General features: G+C 47.4%; 1 protein-coding gene across 1 annotated transcript in view; it reads left to right on the forward strand.

The window, feature by feature from the left end:
• The window catches only part of CHAT (choline O-acetyltransferase), a 52,509-nt gene that overhangs the window by 6,083 nt on the left and 24,764 nt on the right, over positions 1 to 21,662 (forward strand). The window contains 4 exon segments of the mRNA XM_030798084.1: positions 218 to 336; positions 1,783 to 1,836; positions 5,110 to 5,290; positions 7,235 to 7,412. Coding sequence (XP_030653944.1) covers positions 218 to 336; positions 1,783 to 1,836; positions 5,110 to 5,290; positions 7,235 to 7,412 — 532 coding nt within the window.

Here is a 21,662-nt window from a genome sequence, read left to right on the forward strand (position 1 = left end):
AGGATGGGGACTGGGAGAGAAGAAAGGAGACAGGAGGGCACGAAGGTGAAGGACAGGCCCGGTGGACTGGGAAGCTCCTGGCACATACCTGGGGCTTAGCATATATTTGTGGAATGAATGAATTAATGCTCTGGTGAAGCGTCCCAATTTTTTCTCGGGGCTGTCAGGCTGGGACTGTTTGGAGGGATGTGACGGCCTTCCCTGCCCTCCCTGGCAGGTGTCTGAGTACTGGCTGAATGACATGTATCTCAACAACCGCCTGGCCCTGCCTGTCAACTCCAGCCCCGCCGTGATCTTTGCTCGGCAGCACTTCCCTGGCACCGACGACCAGCTGAGGTGAGGCCTTGGTGCTCCTAGCTCATAACCTGGGGACTCACCCAAGGCAGGGGCCCTTACCCCAGTGCCAGCAAAGAAAGGCCAAAGCTGGAGCCTCGGCTGAGCTTCCTGGGGCCAAATGCCGCAAGACAGTGGACGTCCAGGCCATCAGGTGGGGAGCAAGGTTAGGTGTGGCTGCACTGGAGTGGAAATCACACAATCAGCCTTAGTCTATATTTATCTTGCAGTGGAATGGGCACTCATGGAGGTCATGGGTCCAAATATCCCCACAGCCTCCGCCTGGCTGAGGCCCTGGGAGGAGGCGTGTGTCCCTGGACCACACCAGTACTTGTCCCTGGGAAACACCGCCCCAGGCTGTCTGAGAGCGTCTCTGCTTCCTTCCAGAGCCCCCAGCTCTAAGCAGAGGCCCCAGAAGGCTGGAAACAATTCCTCCCCGCCAGCAGCCAGAGCCTGTGCCATCTGCTGTAATTTCAGAGCTCACTGAGCCGTTGGAAGGGCCTCTGGCCGCTGATGACAATGGAGGATGGGTGCAGGCAGAAAGGGTTTCCCTTCTGGAGTCTCTCAGAGTCTGGTCTTAAGACCTGAGTGGGGCAAGTGGTGGAGACAGTTTAGAGGGAGGGCAGAGCAAAGTGGCCCGAGGACAAGAGGCAGGGCCCACCTCACCTCTGGGCAGGGCTTAGCCATGCTAGGAAGACCTCCCCACCCCACCCTACCAGCTGGCCAGCCTTCCCTCCCACTGTAGCTGGGGTCTCCCCAGGGAAGAAGGAAGGTGTGGACGGATGAATGACTTCTGAAAACCATTCTCACAATTGCATCTGAGGAGGTATTTTCCTCCTGGTGCAATTAAGCCAGGCCCAGCATCCTGGGATGACAGTTCCCACTGCTCATTTCTCCAGTCCTTTCCCCAAGCACTCGATTTCCTTTTCATTAGTACTGGGGTGTGGGAGGAAAGGGACCAAATTACTAGCTTTTCCTGGGAGAAAATTTTCCACAAGGTCAGGGGCCCTGCCCTGTCCGGCCCCAGGGCTGGCCTTTCCAAGGAAGAACTCCACCCTTCACCCTCCACCCCTTCTGGCCTGCTCTGTGGCCTCTCCTGGCTTCCGTCTCCCTCTCCGCTCCCTCTCCTCTTCAAGGTGATTCCTGTTTCCTCTCCCCTCCCCAAGAGCTGCTCCACCCCCAGTTCTCACCAAAGGACCATTTTGAATCCAAGGCCTGTGGTGGGCTCGCGGCACTGGGCTGGGGGGCAAGAACCACATGTGATTAGTGCACACAGGGGCGGCATACAGTGGGGGATCATAGAGTTTGGCAGTAGGGAGGAGGGAGGGAGAAGGGAGGGAAGAGGAAGATGGAAGGAAGAGGGAAGGAGGGAGGGGAGGCAGAAGGGAGGGAGGGAGGGGGGAAGACAGGCCCTGGGAGGAAGGGCTCAGGCCTCCCTTCTCCCTGCAGGTTTGCAGCCAGCCTCATCTCTGGTGTACTCAGCTACAAGGCCCTGCTGGACAGGTAGGACTGGGAGGGTGATGCCCTGTTCCAGCACAGTCTGCCTATGCGTCCACCTCCATTCCAGGAACCTTGTCTTTTTCCAGCTCTGTATTCCCATTCCTGCCTCCTGGCACCGAGCAGATGTTCCCGCCCCCACCCACTCCCCCACCATCGGGATGACCTTTAACCCAGCTGGCCTGTCTGTTAACTGTTCCTTTTCCTGGGGCAAGCACCATCCTTCCTTGATCTTTTAAAAATGCCCCCTCCCTCCACACGTACATGCAGAGGTGGAGTGAATTCATTTGAAGCTGGAGAACACATAGGAAGGCGGGGAAGGAAGAGGTGTTAGAGTGAGGTGATGGGGAGTTCTGCTTTGCCACTTGGAGGAATGGTGTCTCCAGCCGGAGCCTCTGTGTCCTCAATCCCACCAAGCTCAGTGGACATGAGGCTGTTCTGACAGATGGAGAGGGCTGTTCAAGCACCGCAGGCTCTCTTTGATTTTAGGAGGAAAGTCCCTCTCCTGGCCAAGCTTAAGAGAGCAGGAGGGTGTCTGGGAGCAGCAGGGAGAGTAAGCGGGTCTGGAGGACCCAAGTCTCTCAAGGTAGAGACTATAAGGGCATTAGAAGCTGGAAGGAGAGAGAGAGGCCCAAAGAAGCATCCCTTGCACAGATGAGGAAGCTGCAGCTCAGAGAGGTTAAGTAACTCATCCATGGTCACACAGCCAGGTGGCGGCAGAGCAAGGAGGGGGCAAGGGGTAAACTTCACTCTCTGTTCAACTTGACTCAACTCAGTCTTTACCCAGCCTTGGGACAGAGGCTTAGACCCACAGCCCCTCCAGGGTAGGGCTGTTCCCTCCAGAGAGGGGCAGGCAGGGCTCCCAGACTCTCAGGGTGGAGCAACTCAGGCTGTCCAGGGCATTCTGCACCACACACTCCTGGGCGCTCTGCTCACTCCTCTCTAAATGCCATGGGTCACTAGGCCCTGGGCTGTTGTCTCCTCATGGTGTGTCTTTGGTCTCTCCCTTCTTCGTGGATAGCACTCTATTTCCTCCCAGAACTCGCCCCTCCAGCTCACTGTCCTGTCTGTTTTCAAACAGCCTTGTCTTGCTGGGCCTGGGTACTTGGTGCCCATTCATCACTGACTGCCCCCATGAGACTTCACTTTCCTTCTGATCCCAGACTTTCACATGTGTGTGTACACACTCACACAGACACGAATACCCATGCATATCCACATGCAGGTTCCCATGTCCAATGATTGAAAAGGACTTAAGTGCCTATTTTGAACCTTTAATTAATTAATTAATTAATTAACTTATTCACTTTGCAATGTAGTTACGCTGGGAAGAGGAAGAGAAATAAGGCCTCATCCTCCCCTCAAAATGTCCTTAGACTATTGGGCAAGACAGTCATTTAAACAGACACAAAATACAGCTGTGTCCCTTCCCCTGAGTCCCACACTCGCTCATCCAAGCCTCAGCCATCCCCACTGGGGTGTCTCTCAGTCATTACAAATGAGCCAGGAGAGCTTCGCCTCTCCCTCCCCGCTCCCCAACTCCTCCCACACCTTGTGGAGCCATGTCCATACGTGCACCAGCGCATGCCCTGCTGGTGAGTCTGGGAACCTAGAAGTCACCTGTGCTTGTTCTGCTTTCTCCCTTGCACCCTCATGTAACCCATGGTGCTCAGATGTGGTCATTCTCCCTCCCCACCATGTCCTCAAGCTCCCTCCTCCCTCCCTGCTGCCCTCACGAGACATCACGTTCCTTCTCTGCCACAACCTCCTTCCTTGTTCTTCCTGTGACACCTTTCAGTCCATTCTCCCCATACAAGCAGGGTCAGTACAACAACAAAATGGAAACCCAGTCGTGCCCCTGCGTGCTAAAGCCTCCCGAGGGCTTTCACTGCACCAAGAATAGGATGATAGCTCCTCCGCACTGCCACTGGAGCCCCACAGGACCTGGCCTGCCCACCTCTCTGGCCCTGTCTTCACTGGGCCTCAGCCCCACTGGCTTCTCTCTGCCTTTAACCAGGGCTTCTCAAGCTGCCTCTGGGGAAGAACCAATACATTTTCTTTCATTTTGTAAAATTTGTGTAAAACAACAAAAAATTGATTACTAGAAAAACGGTACGAAATATGAGACCAAATGTTTTATTACAGGATTCAACAGACATAAAACTCCCATCACATTGCTACAAACATTTCTGGGTTCAGGCATTACACCAAGTCATGGGTCAGTCACAGCAGTTTAGTGCAATACTCATACTTTGAGTTGCAGTGCTGTGGGACACTTTACCCTTAGGGGTCAGCTCAATCAACCTGCCTCAGTGAGACTGCCCCTAGTCACCACCTCCTGTCCCTGCCAACACTCTGTCTCACTACCTGAAATTCTCCTGTTCACTGGTTTGCTGCTTGTGGTCTACTCCCCACCTACACATCCTAGGACCTGCACCCCAGTAGAGCAGGAGCTACATGTCTTATTTGCTGCCATATCCCCACATCCCAGAATGGTGCCTGGCCTATACGGAGGATGTGCTTCACAAATATTTGTTGGCTGAAAGAGTGGAAGGATGGATGGATGGATGGATGGAAAGATGGCTGAATGGAAAGATGGATGGATGGTGGATAGATGGGTGGATGGTGGATGGATGCTTGGTGGATGGATGGGTGGATGGAAGAATAGATGGATGGTGGGTAGATGTGTGGATGGTGGATGGATGAGAGGGTGGTGAGTGGAAGGAGGGATGAATGTTTGGTGGTGGATGTATGGTAGATGTATGGATGTACGGATGGATGTTGGATAGATGGATGGGTGTATGGATGGAAGAAAGAGAGGAAGAGAGGAAGGATAGGGACAAGGCATGCTGAGACCACAGGGAAAAATAACTTCCTGCACTGACCTCAGAAGAGGCTTCTAAAAGAGATGATAAAGGAGTAGGCTCTTGAAGGAGGGGAAGGAGTTTTCTGAATAGAACAGTTGAGTTCTGGGGTTGGGGCAAAGGCATGCTGAGAGATCAGCATAAGCAAAGATGCAGAAGGCTAACTGGCAGAGTTTGCACATGCCGTTTATGAGGCAGAGGTTTGAGGAAACTCTGAGGGTCTCCGTGTGTTGTGGAAATGGGGCCTCCACTACTTTAAAAAGTGGAGAATTGAGCTCTGCATCTGCCATGATGATGCAATTCTGGGTTCTGTGCCTTGTTTTGCCTAATCAAGTTACAATAGAACCCATTCTCTGTCTCCCCTCACCCCCCACCATCCCCTCGTGGCTGCCTCCTTCCCACTCCTCTCCTTCAGCCACTCCATTCCCACTGACTGTGCCAAAGGCCAGCTGTCAGGGCAGCCCCTTTGCATGAAGCAATATTATGGGCTCTTCTCCTCCTACCGGCTCCCCGGCCATACCCAGGACACGCTGGTGGCCCAGAACAGCAGCATCATGCCGGAGCCTGAGCACGTCATCGTAGCCTGCTGCAATCAGGTAAGCAGCCCCTTGTCTTGGTGAGGGAGGGCACAGAGCATGCAGTGGCCATGCGTTCACATCCATTACCTTCTCCGAGGGGGCTCAGCCTTCTTCCCTGAGTCACACAGGGAGCTAGGGCACCATGTCTCCAAAGTGAGGTGCCTACTTCCAGTCAGTCCCATGTCTCTCCACCAGTTGGTTTCTAAGACTGAGAGCCGTCAGTTTGAGAATATCCTCACTGGACTCTCACTTCAGCCCTGATGCACCGAGGGTCATGATTGAGACCCTCTACCTGTACATCTGTTCTTTTCCATGCAGTCACCCAGGCTCTGGCCTTTCTCGAGACCACACACAGACAGACAGTGTTACAGACTGACAAATAGGACCTTTTCATGTGCCAGCCTGTGGGCTCAGCACTTAACATGCATTCATCCCACTTAATCCTCACAGTGACCCTGCAGAGGGGGCCTTAGGATCTCCATGTGACGGTTGAGGACATGAGACTCAGACAAGTTAAGTGGTCTGTCCAAGAGTGGGAAGGACTCCTAGGTCTGGCCAGTGCCCCAAGGTCACGGTCTACCCCCTGCAGCTCAGGTCCTCAGACTGGGTTCCACAGAGCCAACAAGGACCCATGGGTCCTGGGGGACAGGCTAAGGATGAGGGCTCCTGACCTCTTCCCTGTGCCCACTGCACTATATATTCCATATATTGAGCTTCACATAAATATTTCCTCTGACAAACAGTTTTGTTTTTGTTTTTGCTTTGCTAAAACCCAAGTTTGGCAACAATCCCAGGGACTCCCCTGGTACTTGCTCTGCAATGTGATCTTGGGCTCACCTCACATTTTTAGTAAGTTGGGAGCACTGTGGAGCCCTGACATCTGAGGGAAGCTGTGACCTCTGTTCCTAGATTTGAAGGCCATCTAGGAGCTCTCACAGCCCACCTGACACCTTGGCCATAGACCAAGGATGTTTCCCCATCTTCATTCGAAAGTCAAGCCAAGTATTTCCCAGCTCCCACAGGCCACCGTAACCACCTCTTCCAGACATGCTCTGGGCCCCTGCACTAGACCAGGCCATGCAGACACTGCTAGGGTGTTGGAGGGGAAGGGAAAACAAGGTACTCATATCAATCAGCTGAAAAGGGTATCTTGACCTGGGTCTAGGAATAGACCCTTCACAAAGCCCAAGGCTCTAGCCTTCAAAGCTACAAAATGACAGAACCACAGGGCTGACATACAAAGCACACATAGGTACACATGTAAAGGGTGCACACACATGCACATGTGTAGGTGCACATGCACGCATGGTGTGTGTTGGTTTTCCATTTTAATCTTCCTTTGCATATGATTGCCAGCTTGCTTTTTTCCTCCACTCACCAGTGTGTTTAAGACCCATCACTGTGGCTCTATCTATTGCTAATTCACTCTTTTCAATGGCTGGGTAGACATGCCCCAGACATATACACCACATTTCACTTAGCCATTCCCCTTCTGGAGAGCAGTGAGGCTCTTGCTACAATTTTGCTGTTGCAAACAAGGCCGAGAGGCACATTCCTCGTGTCTTCCGGTATACACGGGTATGTTTCTCTAAGCCTCAGGCTAAAATATGCATTTATAAGTGCAATTGCTTAGTCATAGGTATGCACATTTTTAGTTTTGGTAGACACTGCTCTCCAACAGTAGCTGTGCCAATTTATATTCCATTCCCCACAAACATAATGGATTCCGTGAACCATAAAAGCACATTTTCTTTTGGCTAAGTTTAATGTTGCCTTCTTTGATTGGGGGCAGCATGGAATCCAGCACAGTCCAGCCTTGGCTTCGTCCCTAAACTGAGACTAGAACCACCAAACACCTTGGGAACCTTGGGCCTGAGCATCCCTGTCCCAAGCTCACGTGTGAAGGCTGAGTGAAGGCCTGGCCACCCAACAAGTGACGTGTTTGACCTGTTTACCCCACAGTTCTTTGTCTTGGATGTTGTCATTAATTTCCGCCGTCTCAGTGAGGGGGATCTGTTCACTCAGTTGAGAAAGATAGTCAAAATGGCTTCCAACGAGGATGAGCGTTTGCCTCCAATTGGCCTGCTGACGTCTGACGGGAGGAGCGAGTGGGCCGAGGCCAGGACGGTCCTCGTGAAAGGTCAGCCGCAGTGCCCAGCACATCTCCATGCCCATCTCATGCTCGTGCCCATCAGCTTTCCCTCCTCCAGGGTTGGGCCAGGGCCTCATCCCCATCAGCCATAGTGCGGGAGCTGAGGGCCCACAGCATGCCCTGCAGCCAGCCATGGTGCCTTGCCACCGAAGCCACCTTTTGTGCCCTCGTGTTCCATCTGACAGTATCTGGCTTTCTTGGTGGGACTAACTAGTGCTGGAATTGGGGATGTCTGGGAATATTGGGCGGGGCGGGGGAGTTAGCTGGAGGAAGGCTGGCTGCAAGTGAGTAGGTGTGTTTTCCTGGTGGGTGGTGCTCACTGAGAGTGGCTGGGGGAGTCGTTGAATGGGGGTGTGGGATGGAGCCTGCCTCCGGGAAAGTGGTTCACCACCTCTTTCACCTGATCTCTCCATCCTGGGACTCTTCATCTTCAAGCTGTCCCTTATCTTGTGGCACTGTTCTTATGAAAGTCTCCAAGCATTCCCATAAGAAAGCCAGGAATATTCTTGAAAATTTTTCATCACCCTCCTGGAAACTACTTTCAGATCCAAAGCTGGTCCTATTCCAGGAGATGATGGAATGCCCTCCTTCCTTGCCCATGTTAGAGATGCTGGAATGAGAAGCAAGACTTCTGTGACTCTTTATTTGCCCCCTCAGAATTTTACTGGGCCAGGCAATCTATTCAGACTCTCCACATCTGTTACTGAGGACCCTGGGCTCGGCCCGGGGAGTATGGGAGACAAAGGAGTTGAGGCCTCTACCCAAGAGCAGCCCCGTGATGGGAACGGGAAGAGAGGGCATGGGGAGGAGACTCACATCCAGGTGCATGCAGTGCTGACCCACTTCAGACAGGCGTCAAAAACGTGCTCCAGGACTTCAGAGAGGGGAGGGAGCCCTTCCGAGTGGGATTGTGAAAGGCTCTGTTAGAAGAGGTGGGAATGGAACAAAGCCCCATGCCATGAGTGAGAAAGGCTGGAGGGAAGGATGGTACCCAGGCAGGCAGACCAATCCTGGGCAAAGCCCTCGGCCCAGCAGGGACACACCCACCTTACCCCCAGGGTGAGGAGGAGAGCAGCCGCCCAGCGAAGGTGGCCTGAGCCACATGTACTGGGACTATTTTTTCTGACAACAGCCACTTGCATTTTCTGGTCTCTCTCGAGAAGGGTCTTCCCCCAGATCCAGCTGGCTCCTTGCTCCATGCAGAGCTCAGCCCAGGTGTCCGGCCTCAGGCCCGCCTTGGGCATCCTTCCTGCACACTGTGTCACTGTGGCCCATTCTCTTACCTTGACTCTGTTGCTCAATCTCTGAGGACACCTTTGCATTTGTTTGATAAATGCTGATTATCTGCCTTTCCCCCCACCTCCCACCCACTGCCTATAAGGTCAGAAGGACAGGGGCCTTGTCTGTTTGGTTTAATTTCTGAGAAACACAGTCTGGGCCCAGTTACATTTATTAAATAAAAGAGTGAAGGGTGATTAAAAAGGCCAGGCCCCAGACTTATTCCCCGACTTACCAATTAATTATTCTTTCATCCAATTATTGGGCACCTCCTGAATGCTGTCCTAAATAGGGGGCTGCAGGAGCCAAAGAGGGGTGTGAAAGCTGACTGCCCTTCTGGACCTAACCTCCTGCTGGAGAATTAATAACTTAGCATTCTGCAGTGAGTTAATTCCCTCAGGAGACCATGGTGTAATCAAATCCCACTCTTCTCCCCTTCAGGGACAGAGACAGGCATCAAAATAATCGCCTCTGCCTCCAGCATAGTTTCTACTTTATTAGCAGGCCAGGCCCAAGACACGCCCTTCAGGGCTGGCTGGATTGCCCCGAGGTCTGAGCGCTTGGGCTGCGGATCAGAATTGATTTGTTAATGGCACTTGATCTGGCTTTCTGAATGGAAGTGCTGTTTCTGAGGGAAATGCGACAGAAAGGAGGGGATGCACGCGCCTCCCCTTGGGTAATCCGATTAATCCAGTTAGTGCCAACTGTGTCATCTACACAACAAGAAACTGATCCTTCACAGATCCCCCCCTCCCCAGAGCAGCCCTGCCTATGGAACAGAAACAGAGAGACCATTTACAAAATGATTTCAGTTTCCCAGTGAAAGAGTATGGCAGCTTGGGCCAGGGTTGAGAATGAAGATGGAGAGACCAGTGGGGTCAAGTCCATTGGAAGCGAGAACAATTCCTGGGCTTTTTATCTGAGCCGTGAGTGGATGTTGGTGCCATTTAGTAAGATGGGAAACAGGGTCAGGGAGTGGGTACGGGATGGAGAAATCATTGCCACACATGTTGGGTTCGAGGTCGTCTGGGTGGAGACGTCAAGCTTGATATATGTGTTTGGAGCCCAAGGGAGAAGTCAGTACAGAGCTATAAATTTGAGGGCCATCAGCACATAAATGATCCTTAAAGTCATGGAACTGGGTGAGATAATCTAGAAACAGAAGAACAGGGGGCCTGGAGGTCAGGTGGAGAAAGATGCAAAGGGGATTGAGAAAGAGCAGCCCATGAAGTAAAGGAAAGCCAGAAGAGTCACAAAGATTCAAGACAGAGAGAGCGGCCAGCCACATGGAATGCTGTGGAGAGCTCGAGGAGGAACGGGACACAGGAGACCCAGCTTGGCAACCCTGAAGTTGTCACTGGGCTTACTGAGAGTCAGACTGGAGTAGCAGGAGAACAAATGCTTGCACACTGACAGAAGTGATCCAACAGCAGAAAGAAATTGTCAATGAGGCAGTCAGTGATTTGAACCAGTGAGTATGGTTGACTTTTTTCAGACATTTTGATACTAAAAGGAGCAGAAAAATGAGGGAGTTGCTGAAAGAGGATGAGGATCAAGGGAGGTGTTTTTAGGAGAAGAGACAAATGTATGGAAGGAATTTAGTAAAAGAAATTGATGAAGAGACAGGAGATAAATGGAGGGGTGGAATTCTTGCAAAGGCAAAAGGAGATAGAACTCAGAAAATAAGAGGCCTTTGGTTGGTACAAGGTGAAGTGGAAAGCTTGGGCCTGAGGCTGCAGAGGTAGGAGCATGCAGAGGCTCCCAGCTGGTACCTCCTGGTCTCAGATCACAACCTTGAGATAAGAAGCGGGGAGGTGGATGTTGAAGATGAAATCGACTGTGTGAAATAGCCTCCTGGAAAGTGGGAAAGAAGACTTGAAAAACTTGATAAGATTTATGGACTGTGTTGAGCTCATATATGAAGGTTCAAAGTGATATATTTCAGGAGAGGCTAATTAACATTGTTATGTGATCTTCCCCACCAATGCTCAGCTCCTCAGGTTCAGCCAGAGTTGGTGAGTGTAACTGGTAGGGACGGTGACGGTGTGGCAGAGAACGGTCATGCTGGAATCTGAGCTGAGTAAGAAAGTGTGTTCAAGTCTGCTCAGGCAGCCATAACAAAGTATGACAGACTGGGAGGCTTCAACAACAGACACTTGCTATCTTACAGTTTAGCAGGTGGGTTTCTCCTGACACCTCTGTCCTTGGCTTGTGGATGCCACCTTCTCCCTGTGTCTTCATGTGGTCTTGCCTCTGTGCGTATCTGCATCCTAATCACCTTATAAGGTGACCAGTTATATGGGATTAGGCATCACCCAAATGGCCTTGTTTAACTTAATTTTCTCTTTCAAGGTCCCATCTCCAAATACAGTTACATTCTGAGCTTCTGGGAGTTAGGACTTCAACACAGGAATTTTGGAACGACACAATTTGGCCCATAAGAGGAATGAAGTGACAGACAGGGTAAATGACAGATGGTGAGAGCATAGCAGGGCCGAGGGGTTTGGCCGTCTCAGTGACACGAGATGTGTTCAGTGGGTATCAGAGGATGTGAACTAGAAAGCCAGGAATGTGGTCAGAGTGTGGGATGCTTGAAACCGAGACTTTAGAGGTGGTGGGCTCCTGGTACAGAGAAGTTCCCAGATGTGATATTGGCCATGGGTGCAGGGGTGAGACTGTCAAAGGTGTGGAGATGGAGAAGTTGGGAGAGGAGGATGGAGGCTGGGCATCCACATGGATGCTCATATTACCATAACGATGGTTCCAGTAGCATGGGGGAAGCAGGTGAACTGAGAGCCCAGATATTCGTGATGGGGACCTTGGAAGATATTGGCGCAGCACAGAAACAAGGCGGATGATGGTGATGGGGGTTGTAAAACCTAACAGCTCCAGCTCCAAAGCAAAGTGGGATGAGGGAGGGGGAGTTGTTTAGAAGCAGGAACAGGGAGAAGGAAGCTGTCCACCCCACCTGGCCCTGGGGTGCATGAGTGTGAAGGAAAACAACAGCATGCTTGAGAGGGTGGAAGGGGAGCGGGCACCTCAGAGGGGCAGCCCCTCGGGAAGTGCCACACTGCAGTTGAGGCAAAGCTGGGCGGGACACCTACAGAAGAGTTTAGCCATACAGGGGAATGGCCCATCTGAGACAGGCACGAAGGGCTCCAGAAGGAGGAAAGGAGAAGTGTGAAGACTGCATGCACATAGGGGACACGTGGCCTGGGGAGTGGGGTGATGGGGGAGCCAGGGAGCCCCCAGGGTGGTTGCCTAGTGTGGCTGTTGGGGCTGAGGTGCTTTCTGACCCACAGCAGTATCCTGATTAACTCCACGGAATGGGTTGAGCTATTTTAGGGGAGCATAGCTCCCAACCCTCTCAGCTGAAGCCCTAAGATCCTGCCCCCACTTCCTGGAGCCTGGGTACAGGGACAGTGCTCATGGGCACAGAGTCCAGACAAACGCTCGCTGGCAGGAGGCCTTGGCCAAGCTGAGCTCCTCTCAGCCTGGTGGAGGTCTAGACCAAGGAGCCTGAGCTCAGACGAAACACTTCCCCGGATTCTCATGTGCTCAGCTGAGACCTGGGGTAGGGGCTTGTCCACCCCGACCCTCCATTTTATCAACCTCTGTCCTTCAAGGCACTGCCCTTGAGCCTCCGCCCTGCCCCCAACCAGGATGACTCCCTCCTGTGAGCCCCAGGCTGCTTAGCCTGACCCTCTGCCACGACACTGAGGGCATGAGGCCCACAGGGTTCCAGGGACTGCCAGGGTGGCACAGCCCAGGCGCAGGGGAGCAGGGCTGCCTGCCGCACCCCTCAGCTCCAGCTCAGACATGGGCTCAGACACGGTGCAGGAGTGTGTGCACTGACATCAACGAAGGTGGCCTGATCATCTGCAGGCCACTGCCAGTGTCCTCTGGGGGCCCAAAGCACCAGGATACACAGGCTAAACCAAAGCAGCAATTCAGACAGAGTCCTGAGGGGCTGGGAGACCACGTCCACAGAGGAACTTGAGGCTAAGGCCAGGTGTGCTGAGGCCAGTGTGACTCAGCCCTGATTGCAGACTGGCGTTGGATGATGACATCAGGATTGTCTAGAGCGTTCCTTAATAAAACAAAATAAAACAGATTCCCGGGCCCCAGTGATTTTCCAGAGAGGGGCCAAGGAATCTATTTTTATAGCACTCTGGTGTTTTCATGTGCAGCCCAGGCTGGGACCTGCTTACTCGGATATTAGCAGAGCATCCAGGTCCCCCTCTGGCTTGCTCTTTCCTGGGCACCTTCTGTCTTTCTTTACACCTGTGAGGTGGGATTTCATTCCCACTGAATCGAGGAAGAGGCTGTGTCTGTCTCCTTTAGGGGTGGCCAGTGGCGAAGCAGGGTCTGACACTGGAAGGAAGCATCTGCCTAGCCAGCCTGAGATCTGCAGTGCCAGGGAGGCCGGGTGGGATTCTGAAGACAGGCTTGGGGCCTCAGAGGGAGCCTGCGCACCCTATTAGGACCTCCCTCCCCACCACCTCGAAGCTGTGGCCTTCCTGAACCCAGAAGGAGCCAACCCGTTATCCTGGTCTGGAAATTTAATTAGACATTCAGCCCCGAGTCTGGGAGACTACAGCACTTGTCAATTTGTAGGAAAAGGATGGCCAGCTTGGAGAGCCCCCCAGCCCTCTGGCTTTCCTGGGTGCTGCTGTGAAGAGCCTGTGACCAGACCTCAGAGGCAGATGTTTTTCGTTTACACAGTCCCGTAAATATTTATCCCCGACAGTCAATTAGAGCTGAGCCACTGCTTGCAAGGAGGGAACTGACAGAAGGCGGCTACAGCTGCAGAAGGCCATGGTCATGGTTTACAAGAACCACTCAGGATGGGGGCATTTTGCTATTTACGTATTGTCATCCAGAGCTAGGCATGTCTGCTGATTTTAAAACCAATTACGCATTAGCACTAACAGCCTCTCTGATTTAATTGGCCCAGAAATACCTCCCGAGCTCTCAAGACTGAATGTGATTCTCTTGCTCTGGGAAGGGGCTGGGCCAATGCCTCCCTCCTTCAGTAGAAGAATGAAGGCCATTAGGGACAAGAGCATCCAGGCAGGAAAGGCAAGTGGTCCAGGACAAGAGGCCTGCACTTGACCTACCATAGCTGCTGTCTCCTGGGGCCTGGGCTTCCTAGTCTATATGAAGATAGCAGTCTGCCCTGTGGGCAGGACCAAGGGGATAGGCGGTAAAGCAGATGGCCTGGCGCCTGGCACACAGAGGGTGTTGGCTAAATGGTAGCTCTTATTAGATTTGGGGATCACCCTGGGGATGCTTTGCCCAATGCCCACAAACCCTCTGGAAAAATCTGGTGAACTTGAACATGAGTACTGTCCTTGTGGTCAGAGGCAGGGGCCCATGGGCCCTCAGGCTGCTTTGCTCTTTGCATGGAATCCTAATCCCTCTGAACTCTGCGGTGCATATTGCTTTCCCTGGGCCCTCCACGTACCACTCTCTCTGTGTGCACACACACTGGGCTCCTCTCTTTACCTTCTCCCTGATCACCATCTCTCTGGCCCTCGTTTTCCATTTTATGTGCAGCACAGTAATGTTTGGGGTACAAGATAGCTGGGAGGTGTTTTTTTTGTTTTGTTTTGTTTTTGTTTTTGTATCTCCTGCCTTTCTCCCCCACCATCCTTTCCCCCAGTTCTGGAAGCCTGACAGCTCTTTATATCCTCTGCCTTTGTGGGAAGAGTGGTTAGAACCCAGAAGAAAGAGCACTTCTTGGTTCTTAAGTTCTTTTTTTAAATTAAATTGTACTTATTTTGGGATAACTGTAGATTACCATCCAGTTGTAAGAAGTAATACAGAGATCTCACATGTACCCACCTTCCCCCAATGGTATCATTTTCCAAAACTATAGTACAATATCACAACCAGGATACTGACATTGATACAGTCAAGATACGGAACATTCCATCACCACCAGGATCCCTCATGCTGCCCTTTTATAACCACAACCACCTCACCCCCTTCTTAACTCCTGGGCAACCACAAATCTGTTCTCTATTTCAATAATTTTATTGCTTCAGGAATATTATATACGTAAAATCATATAGCATGTATGATGCAGGGACTGGCTTTTTTCAAACAGCATAATTCTCTGGATGGAGATTTATCCAAATTGTTGCATGTATTAACAGTTCTTTCCTTTTTATTGCTGAGTGATATCCCATGGTGCTAGGTATCAGTTTCTTTCATCATTTACCTATCAAAGGACATCCAGGTTGTTTCCAGTTTTGAGCTATTAAAAATAAAGCTACTATGAACGTTTGTGTACAGTTTTTTGTGTGAACCTATGTTTTCACTTACTGGAAGAAAATGCCCAGGAATGAAATTTCTAGGTCACACCATAGTTGTATGTTTAGTTTTTTTAAGAAACTGCTAAAATTTTTTCCAGATTGACTGTACCATTTTACATTCCTGTCAGCAATATATGTATAATCCAGTTTCTACGCATCTTCGCCAGCATTTGGTGTTGTCACTATTTTTTATTTTAACCATTTTGATAGGTGTGAAGACAATGTAATCCACCACAGACGAAAGAAAAAAATAACATGATTATATTAATCAATACAGTAAAAGCATTTGGCAAAATTCAACATCCATTCATGATAAAATCTCTTAGAGAACTAGGACCAGAAGGGAACTTCCTCGACCTGATACAGAACATCTACAAAAAGCTTATAGCTAACATATTATTTAAAGGTGAAAGATTGAATGCTTTCCCCCTAAGATCAAGAATAAGAGGATACCTACTCTTACCACTCTGTTTAACACAGTATTGGAGTTCTGGCCAGTGCATTAAGGCAAGAAAAGGGAATAAAAGGGATACAGATCAGAAAGAAAAAAATTAAATGATCCCTGTTTTCATGACATGATTATGTACGTAGGAAATAGTAGCAAATCTACAACTCCAAAAACTCCTAGAATAAATGAATTCAGCAAGGTTGCAATATAAAAGATTAACATACAAAACTCAATTATAGTCTTTCACCTTTAAATATGATGTTAGCTATAAGCTTTTTGTAGACGTTCTTTATCAAGTCAAGGAAGTTCCCTTCTGGTACTAGTTCAATACGAGATTTTATCATGAATGGATGTTCAATTTTGTCAAATGTTTTTACTGTATCAATTAATATAATCATGTTACTTTTTCTTTAGTCTGTTAATGTGGTGGATTACATTGATTGATTTTCAGATACTGAGCCAGTCTTGCATCCCTGAAATGAGCCCCAGTTGGTCATGGTTTATAATTCTCTTCATATATTGCTTAATTCTACTTGCTAATATGTAGTTCAGTATTTTTTCCATCTATATTTGTGAGGGCCACTGGTCTATAGTTGGTTTGGTTTTTTGTTTGTTGTACTGTATTTATCTTCTTTTGGTATCAGGATGCCAGATTCGTAAAATAAATTGGGAAATGTTCCCTCCTCTTATATTTTCTGAAAGAGATTGTATATATGTGGTATCAATTCTTCCTTAAATGTTTGGTAGAATTTGTCAGTGAAATTATTTGGGCCCGAAGATTTCTTTTCAGGGAGTTTTAATGTTGCTAATTCAATATCCTTAACTTATTTATGCCTAGTGTTCCATTATTAGAATGCTAAGCTTGTAGGAGTTATTTATGTCCTACTGCTTAAGGTCATCACCAAAGTCTGATTTTTCACAAAAAAAAAATTTGCAACCTCCAGCATAAACGGGTTAATAATTGTAGGGCTATTCAACTAATCATAATATTCAACGCATTGTGGTAGTTTATACTTTTCAAGGGATTGGTCCATTTCATGTAAGTTGTCAGATTTATGTGTATAGAATTGTCCATAGTATCCTCTTATTATACTTTTGATGTCTGCAGGGTCTGTAGTGATATCCTGTTTCGTTCCTGATATCGGTGGTTGTGTCTTTCTCTCTTTTTTTTTTGTCAGTCTCTCTATAAATTTGATTGATCTTTTAAAATAACTACCTTTCTTTTTGTTGATTTTTTTCCTGTTTTCAATTGTATTGATTTCTGCTCTTTATTATTTCCTTCATCTTGCTTGCTTTGGGTTTTTTTCTGCTCTTCTTTTTCTAGGTTCTTCAGGTAAGAAATTATTGATTTGAGACTTTTCTAATGTAAGCATTTAATGCTATAAATTTCCCTCTCATCAATACTTTAGCTGTATCTCACAAATTTTCATATGGTGTATTTTAGTTTTCATTCATTTCAGTGTATGTTTTAAATTTCCCTTAAAACTCTGATATGGTTTGTCTCTAAGTCTCCACCGAAATCTCATCTCGAATTGTAATCCCCACATGTCAAGGGAGGGACCCGGTGAGAGGTGATTGGATCATGGGAGCAGTTTCCCCCATGCTGTTCTCATGACAGTCAGTGAGTTCCCAGGAGATCTGATGGTTAAAAGTGTTTGGCAGTTCCCCCCTTGTTCTCTGTCTCTCCTGCTGCCATGGGAAGAAGGTCCTTGCTTCCCCTTCTCATTCCGCCATGATTGTAAATTTCCTGATGCCTCCCTAGCCACGTGAAACTGTAAATCAAACCTTTTTATTCATAAGTTACCCAGTCTCAGGCAGTTCTTTATAGCAGTGTGAAAACAGACTAATACAGACTCCCTCTTTGACCCCTTAATTGTTTAGAAGTATGTTGCTTAGTTTCCAAATGTTTGGAACTTTTTATGTTATTTTTCTGTTACTGATTTCTACTTTGATTATACTGTGGTCAGATAACACATTTTGAATGACTTTAATTCTTTTCAATTTGTTGAGTGTTGTTTTATGGTCCTGGGTATAGTCTATCTTGGCATATTTCCTATGGGTATTTGAAGAGAATGATAGATGATATTGTTGATTTCTTCTACATCCTTGCTGAATTTCTGTCTAGTTGTTTTAACAACTGTTGAGAGCGGTGTTACAGTCTCCAAGTACAATTGCGGATTTGGCTATTTCTCCTTTCAGTTCTGTCAGAGTTTAACATATTTTATAGTATGCTTGGTACAGATGCATTTAGGGTTGCCATGTCTTCTTGGAGGATTTATCCTTTACTTTTATATAATGCCCTTCTATGTCTCTGGTAAATTTTCTTTGCTCTAAACTGTACTTTACCTGACATTAAGATAGCTTTTTCTGCTTTCTTTTGATTAATGTTTGCATGCTATATATTTTTCCTTCCTTTTACTTATAACCAATCTATATCGTTATATTTGATGTGCATTTCTTGTAGACAGCATATAGCTGGGTAATGTTTTGTAATATATTCCATCAATCTCTGTCTTCTAATTGGTGTATTTAGAACATTTACACTTTACATAATTATCAATGCGTTAGGGCTTAACTCTGACATTTTAATTTTTATTTTCTGTTTTTCTATTATTGTTCTCTTTTTCTTGCCTTCATGTGGGTTACTTGAACATTTTTTAAATTCAATTTTGATTTACCTGTAACTTTTTTAGTATTATCTGTTTGTATAGCTTTTTCTAACAGTTTCTGTAGGTATTACCTTGTATATACATAACTTATCACAGTTTACTAGTGTTGAAATGTTACCAGTTCTAGTGAAGTGTAGAAAGCTTACCACCTTTTATTCTCCTTTGTTTATAATACACTTGTCTTAAATATTATCTCTATATACATTTAGAACCACACCAGGCAATTTTATGATTTTTGCTTCAACACTGAAACATAGTTTAGAAGACTTGAAAGGAGAAAGAAAATGAATTTATTTACTCAGATATTTAACCCTTTCTATTGTTCTTTCTTTCTTCTTGATGTTCCAATGTTTCTCTTTTTATCATTTCCTTTCTTTTAAAAAAACTTTCTTAAGGACCAGCTGTGGTGGCTCACGCCTGTAATCCCAGTGCTGTGGGAGGCTGAGGTGGGTGGATCATGAGGTCAGGAGTTCAAGACCAGCCTGGCCAAGTAGAGACAAACCCTGTCTCTACTAATAATACAAAAATTAGCCTGGCGTGGTGGCAGGCACCTGTAATCCCAGCTACTCAGGAAGCTGAGGCAGAGAATTGCTTGAACCCGGGAGGCGGAGGTTGCAGTGAGCCAAGATTGGGCCACTGTATTCTCCAGCTTGGGTGACAGAGCGAGACTCCATCTCAAAAAAACAAAAACAAAAACAAACAAACAAAAAAACACTTTATTTATCCATTCTTTCAGGATATGTCTGCTTGGCATAAATTCTCTTAGTTTTCCTCATATGAAAATGTTTTTATTTCCCCTTCTTCATTTCTGAAGGATATTTTTTCTTGATACAGAATTCTGGATTGATAGTTCCTTTTTTTTCAGCACTTACAAAATATTATGGCAATTCCTTCTGGTCTTCATGGTTTCTGATAAGAAAAAAAATCTGCTATTGTCCTGGTTGCTTTTCTCCTATAGAATATATATATATACATATATATATATATACACACACACACACACACATGGGTGTGTGTGTGTCTATGTATAGATACATGTGTATATATGTATATCATTTCTCTCTTGCTGCTTTCAAGATTTTTCCTTTGTCTTTGGTTTTCAAAAGTTTGACTATGATATGTTTTGGTGTATACTTCTTTGAATTTATCATGTTTGGGGTTAACTTATCTTCCTGAATCTTTAGGTGTGTGTCCTTTGCCAAATTTGGGGATGTGTTAGCCATTATTTCTCTAAGTCCTTTCTGCTCTGCCCTCTTTCTCCTCTCCTGGGAATTTGGTGACATAAACATCACCTTTTGTCTCAAAGGTGCCTTAGACTCTGTTCCTTTTCCCCCAGTCTAATCAGTGTTATTCCGTCTTCAGGTTCACTGATTCTTTTCTCTGCTCCCTAGGTTCTGCTGTTGAGTCCATCCACTGCACTTTTTATATTGGTTATTCCATTATGCAGTCCTAACGTTTCTATTTGGTTCTTCTTATCTTTTATTTTCTTGCTGAGAATTTGTTTCTTTGTGGAGACTTCCTTTTTTTTTCATTTGTTTCAAATATGTTAAAATTGCTTGTTGAGGCTTTTTTATGATTACTGCTTTTATTTATTTATTTTATTTATTTATTTATTTATTTATTTATTTATTTATGTGAGATGGAGTCTCACTCTGTTGCCCAGGCTGGAGTGCAGTGGTGTGATCTCGGCTCAATGCAGCCTCCGCCTCCCGTGTTCAAACTGAGATTTTCCTAGTTCTTGGTAGAATGAGTGATTTTCTGTTGAAACTTGGATATACTGTGTTATGAGACTTGGGATCTTATTTAAGCTGGTTTTAGCTGGCTTCCGCTGACACTGGTCCAGCAAGAGAATGGGGGAGGTTATAACGAGGTGGAGGTGGAAGCACAGGCTCTTCACTGGGTCTCTGTTGACACCCTGGGGGAGGGGACTCCTTATTACTGCAGGGTTGGGGGGTGGAAGTTCAAGCTCCCTACATGATCTCTATTAATGCTGTGTGGGGAAAAGGACGGAGGGCTGGTTATTGCCCAATGGAGATGGAAGTCCCAGCTTCCATCTGAGACTGTGCCTTCTCTGATACCCCCAGAAGCTGAGATGCCTCATTACTGACTGGTGATGGTAGACATCTGGGCTCTCCACTTGGCCCTTGCTGGTGAGGGTGCTGGGGGAGAGAGGGATGACATGGTTTTTTTCTGTGGTGTTTGGCTGAAGTAGAACGGTTATTACCTAAAAGTTTTATGTCTTGCTATTCTGATCCTTTGACTAGAGAGAGCAGGCTTTTGTTAATTGTTTTGTTTGTTTGTTTGTTTGTTTGTTTTTAACTATACCCACTTGTGTTTTTATGTTGCTGGGTTCTTCAACTGCAAGTTAGATATTTTAGGTAAAAAACAAAACAAAACAAAAAAACCCCATAGTGTATTAGTTTGTAGAGCTGGCATAACAATACCACAGAGTGGTGGCTTAAAAAACAGACATTTGTTTCTCACAGTTTTGGAGGCTGGAAGTCCAAGATGAAGGTGTCACAGGGTAGGCATCTACAAGCCACCTTCTCACTGTGTCCTCACATGGCCTTCTCTCTGTGCACACATGCTTGGTATCTCTTCCTCTTCTTATGAGGACACCAGTTCTATTGGATTAAGACCTTATTTAACTTTAATTGTCTCTGTAAAGGCCCTCTCTCCAAACAGAGTCACACTGAGAGCTGAAGCTTCAACGTATGACTTTTCAGGGTACACAGTTCAGTCCATAATAGCCAGAGAATCTGCTGCTATGATGTTCCTTGGGTCCTGAGGTCCCTGGCTGGTCTGTCTTCCTCTCTCCATCTTTCAGAGTCTTCTTACTTTTGCTTTGAATAAAATGTCCAAGTTTTTAGTGGGAGGAATGGGGAAAAGTATATGTTCCTGGAATCGGAAGACCCTCCATCCAGAGCTCTTTAAAGGTGCCTGATGTAACTCAAGTCAAAGCAGTTCCGTTTTGCAAGAGTGAGAAATACTTGTTTTTAAATTCTCATAGTCTCTGAGGACTGACAGCATAAAGATCACCCCCTAGGCCAGAGAGCTGGGAAGAATATGAGATGTGCAATGGCAGATTTACCTCCCAAAAGAAAAAAGTTCTCCTTCATCTGGGGAGGAAAGATGCTCAGATAGGACTGGGAAAGGTTAAGAAGGTCTAAGCCCCTGAGAAAGAGCCCAGTTCATCCATCTCCTGGACGGTGAGAAGGGGGATGGGCATGGCATAGAAATCTGACTTGTGCTAACTTCTCAGGGAATAGATCAGAGCAAGCAAAGGCAAGTGTCCCAAAGAGGGTGGTATATGTCCGGGGGTACTTGTGCACAGTACTGCACATTAAAGAACATCTCCTGAGTCTTGCAGCCCTGCACAGAGAGAGGTACCAGGTGCTATTTTGTCTGTGTTCACCAGAGTCTCAGCCTGTAAGCTTCCAACCTCTAATGCCAGCCTCAGGGCTCCCCGAGGCCTCCTGGCCTCTGGAATTTCCACACTACCAAAGCTGTCAGCTCCCTCCTT

This window comes from Nomascus leucogenys, chromosome 18 (genome assembly GCF_006542625.1).
Source record: "Nomascus leucogenys isolate Asia chromosome 18, Asia_NLE_v1, whole genome shotgun sequence".
In the NCBI taxonomy this organism is placed as follows: Eukaryota; Metazoa; Chordata; class Mammalia; order Primates; family Hylobatidae; genus Nomascus; species Nomascus leucogenys.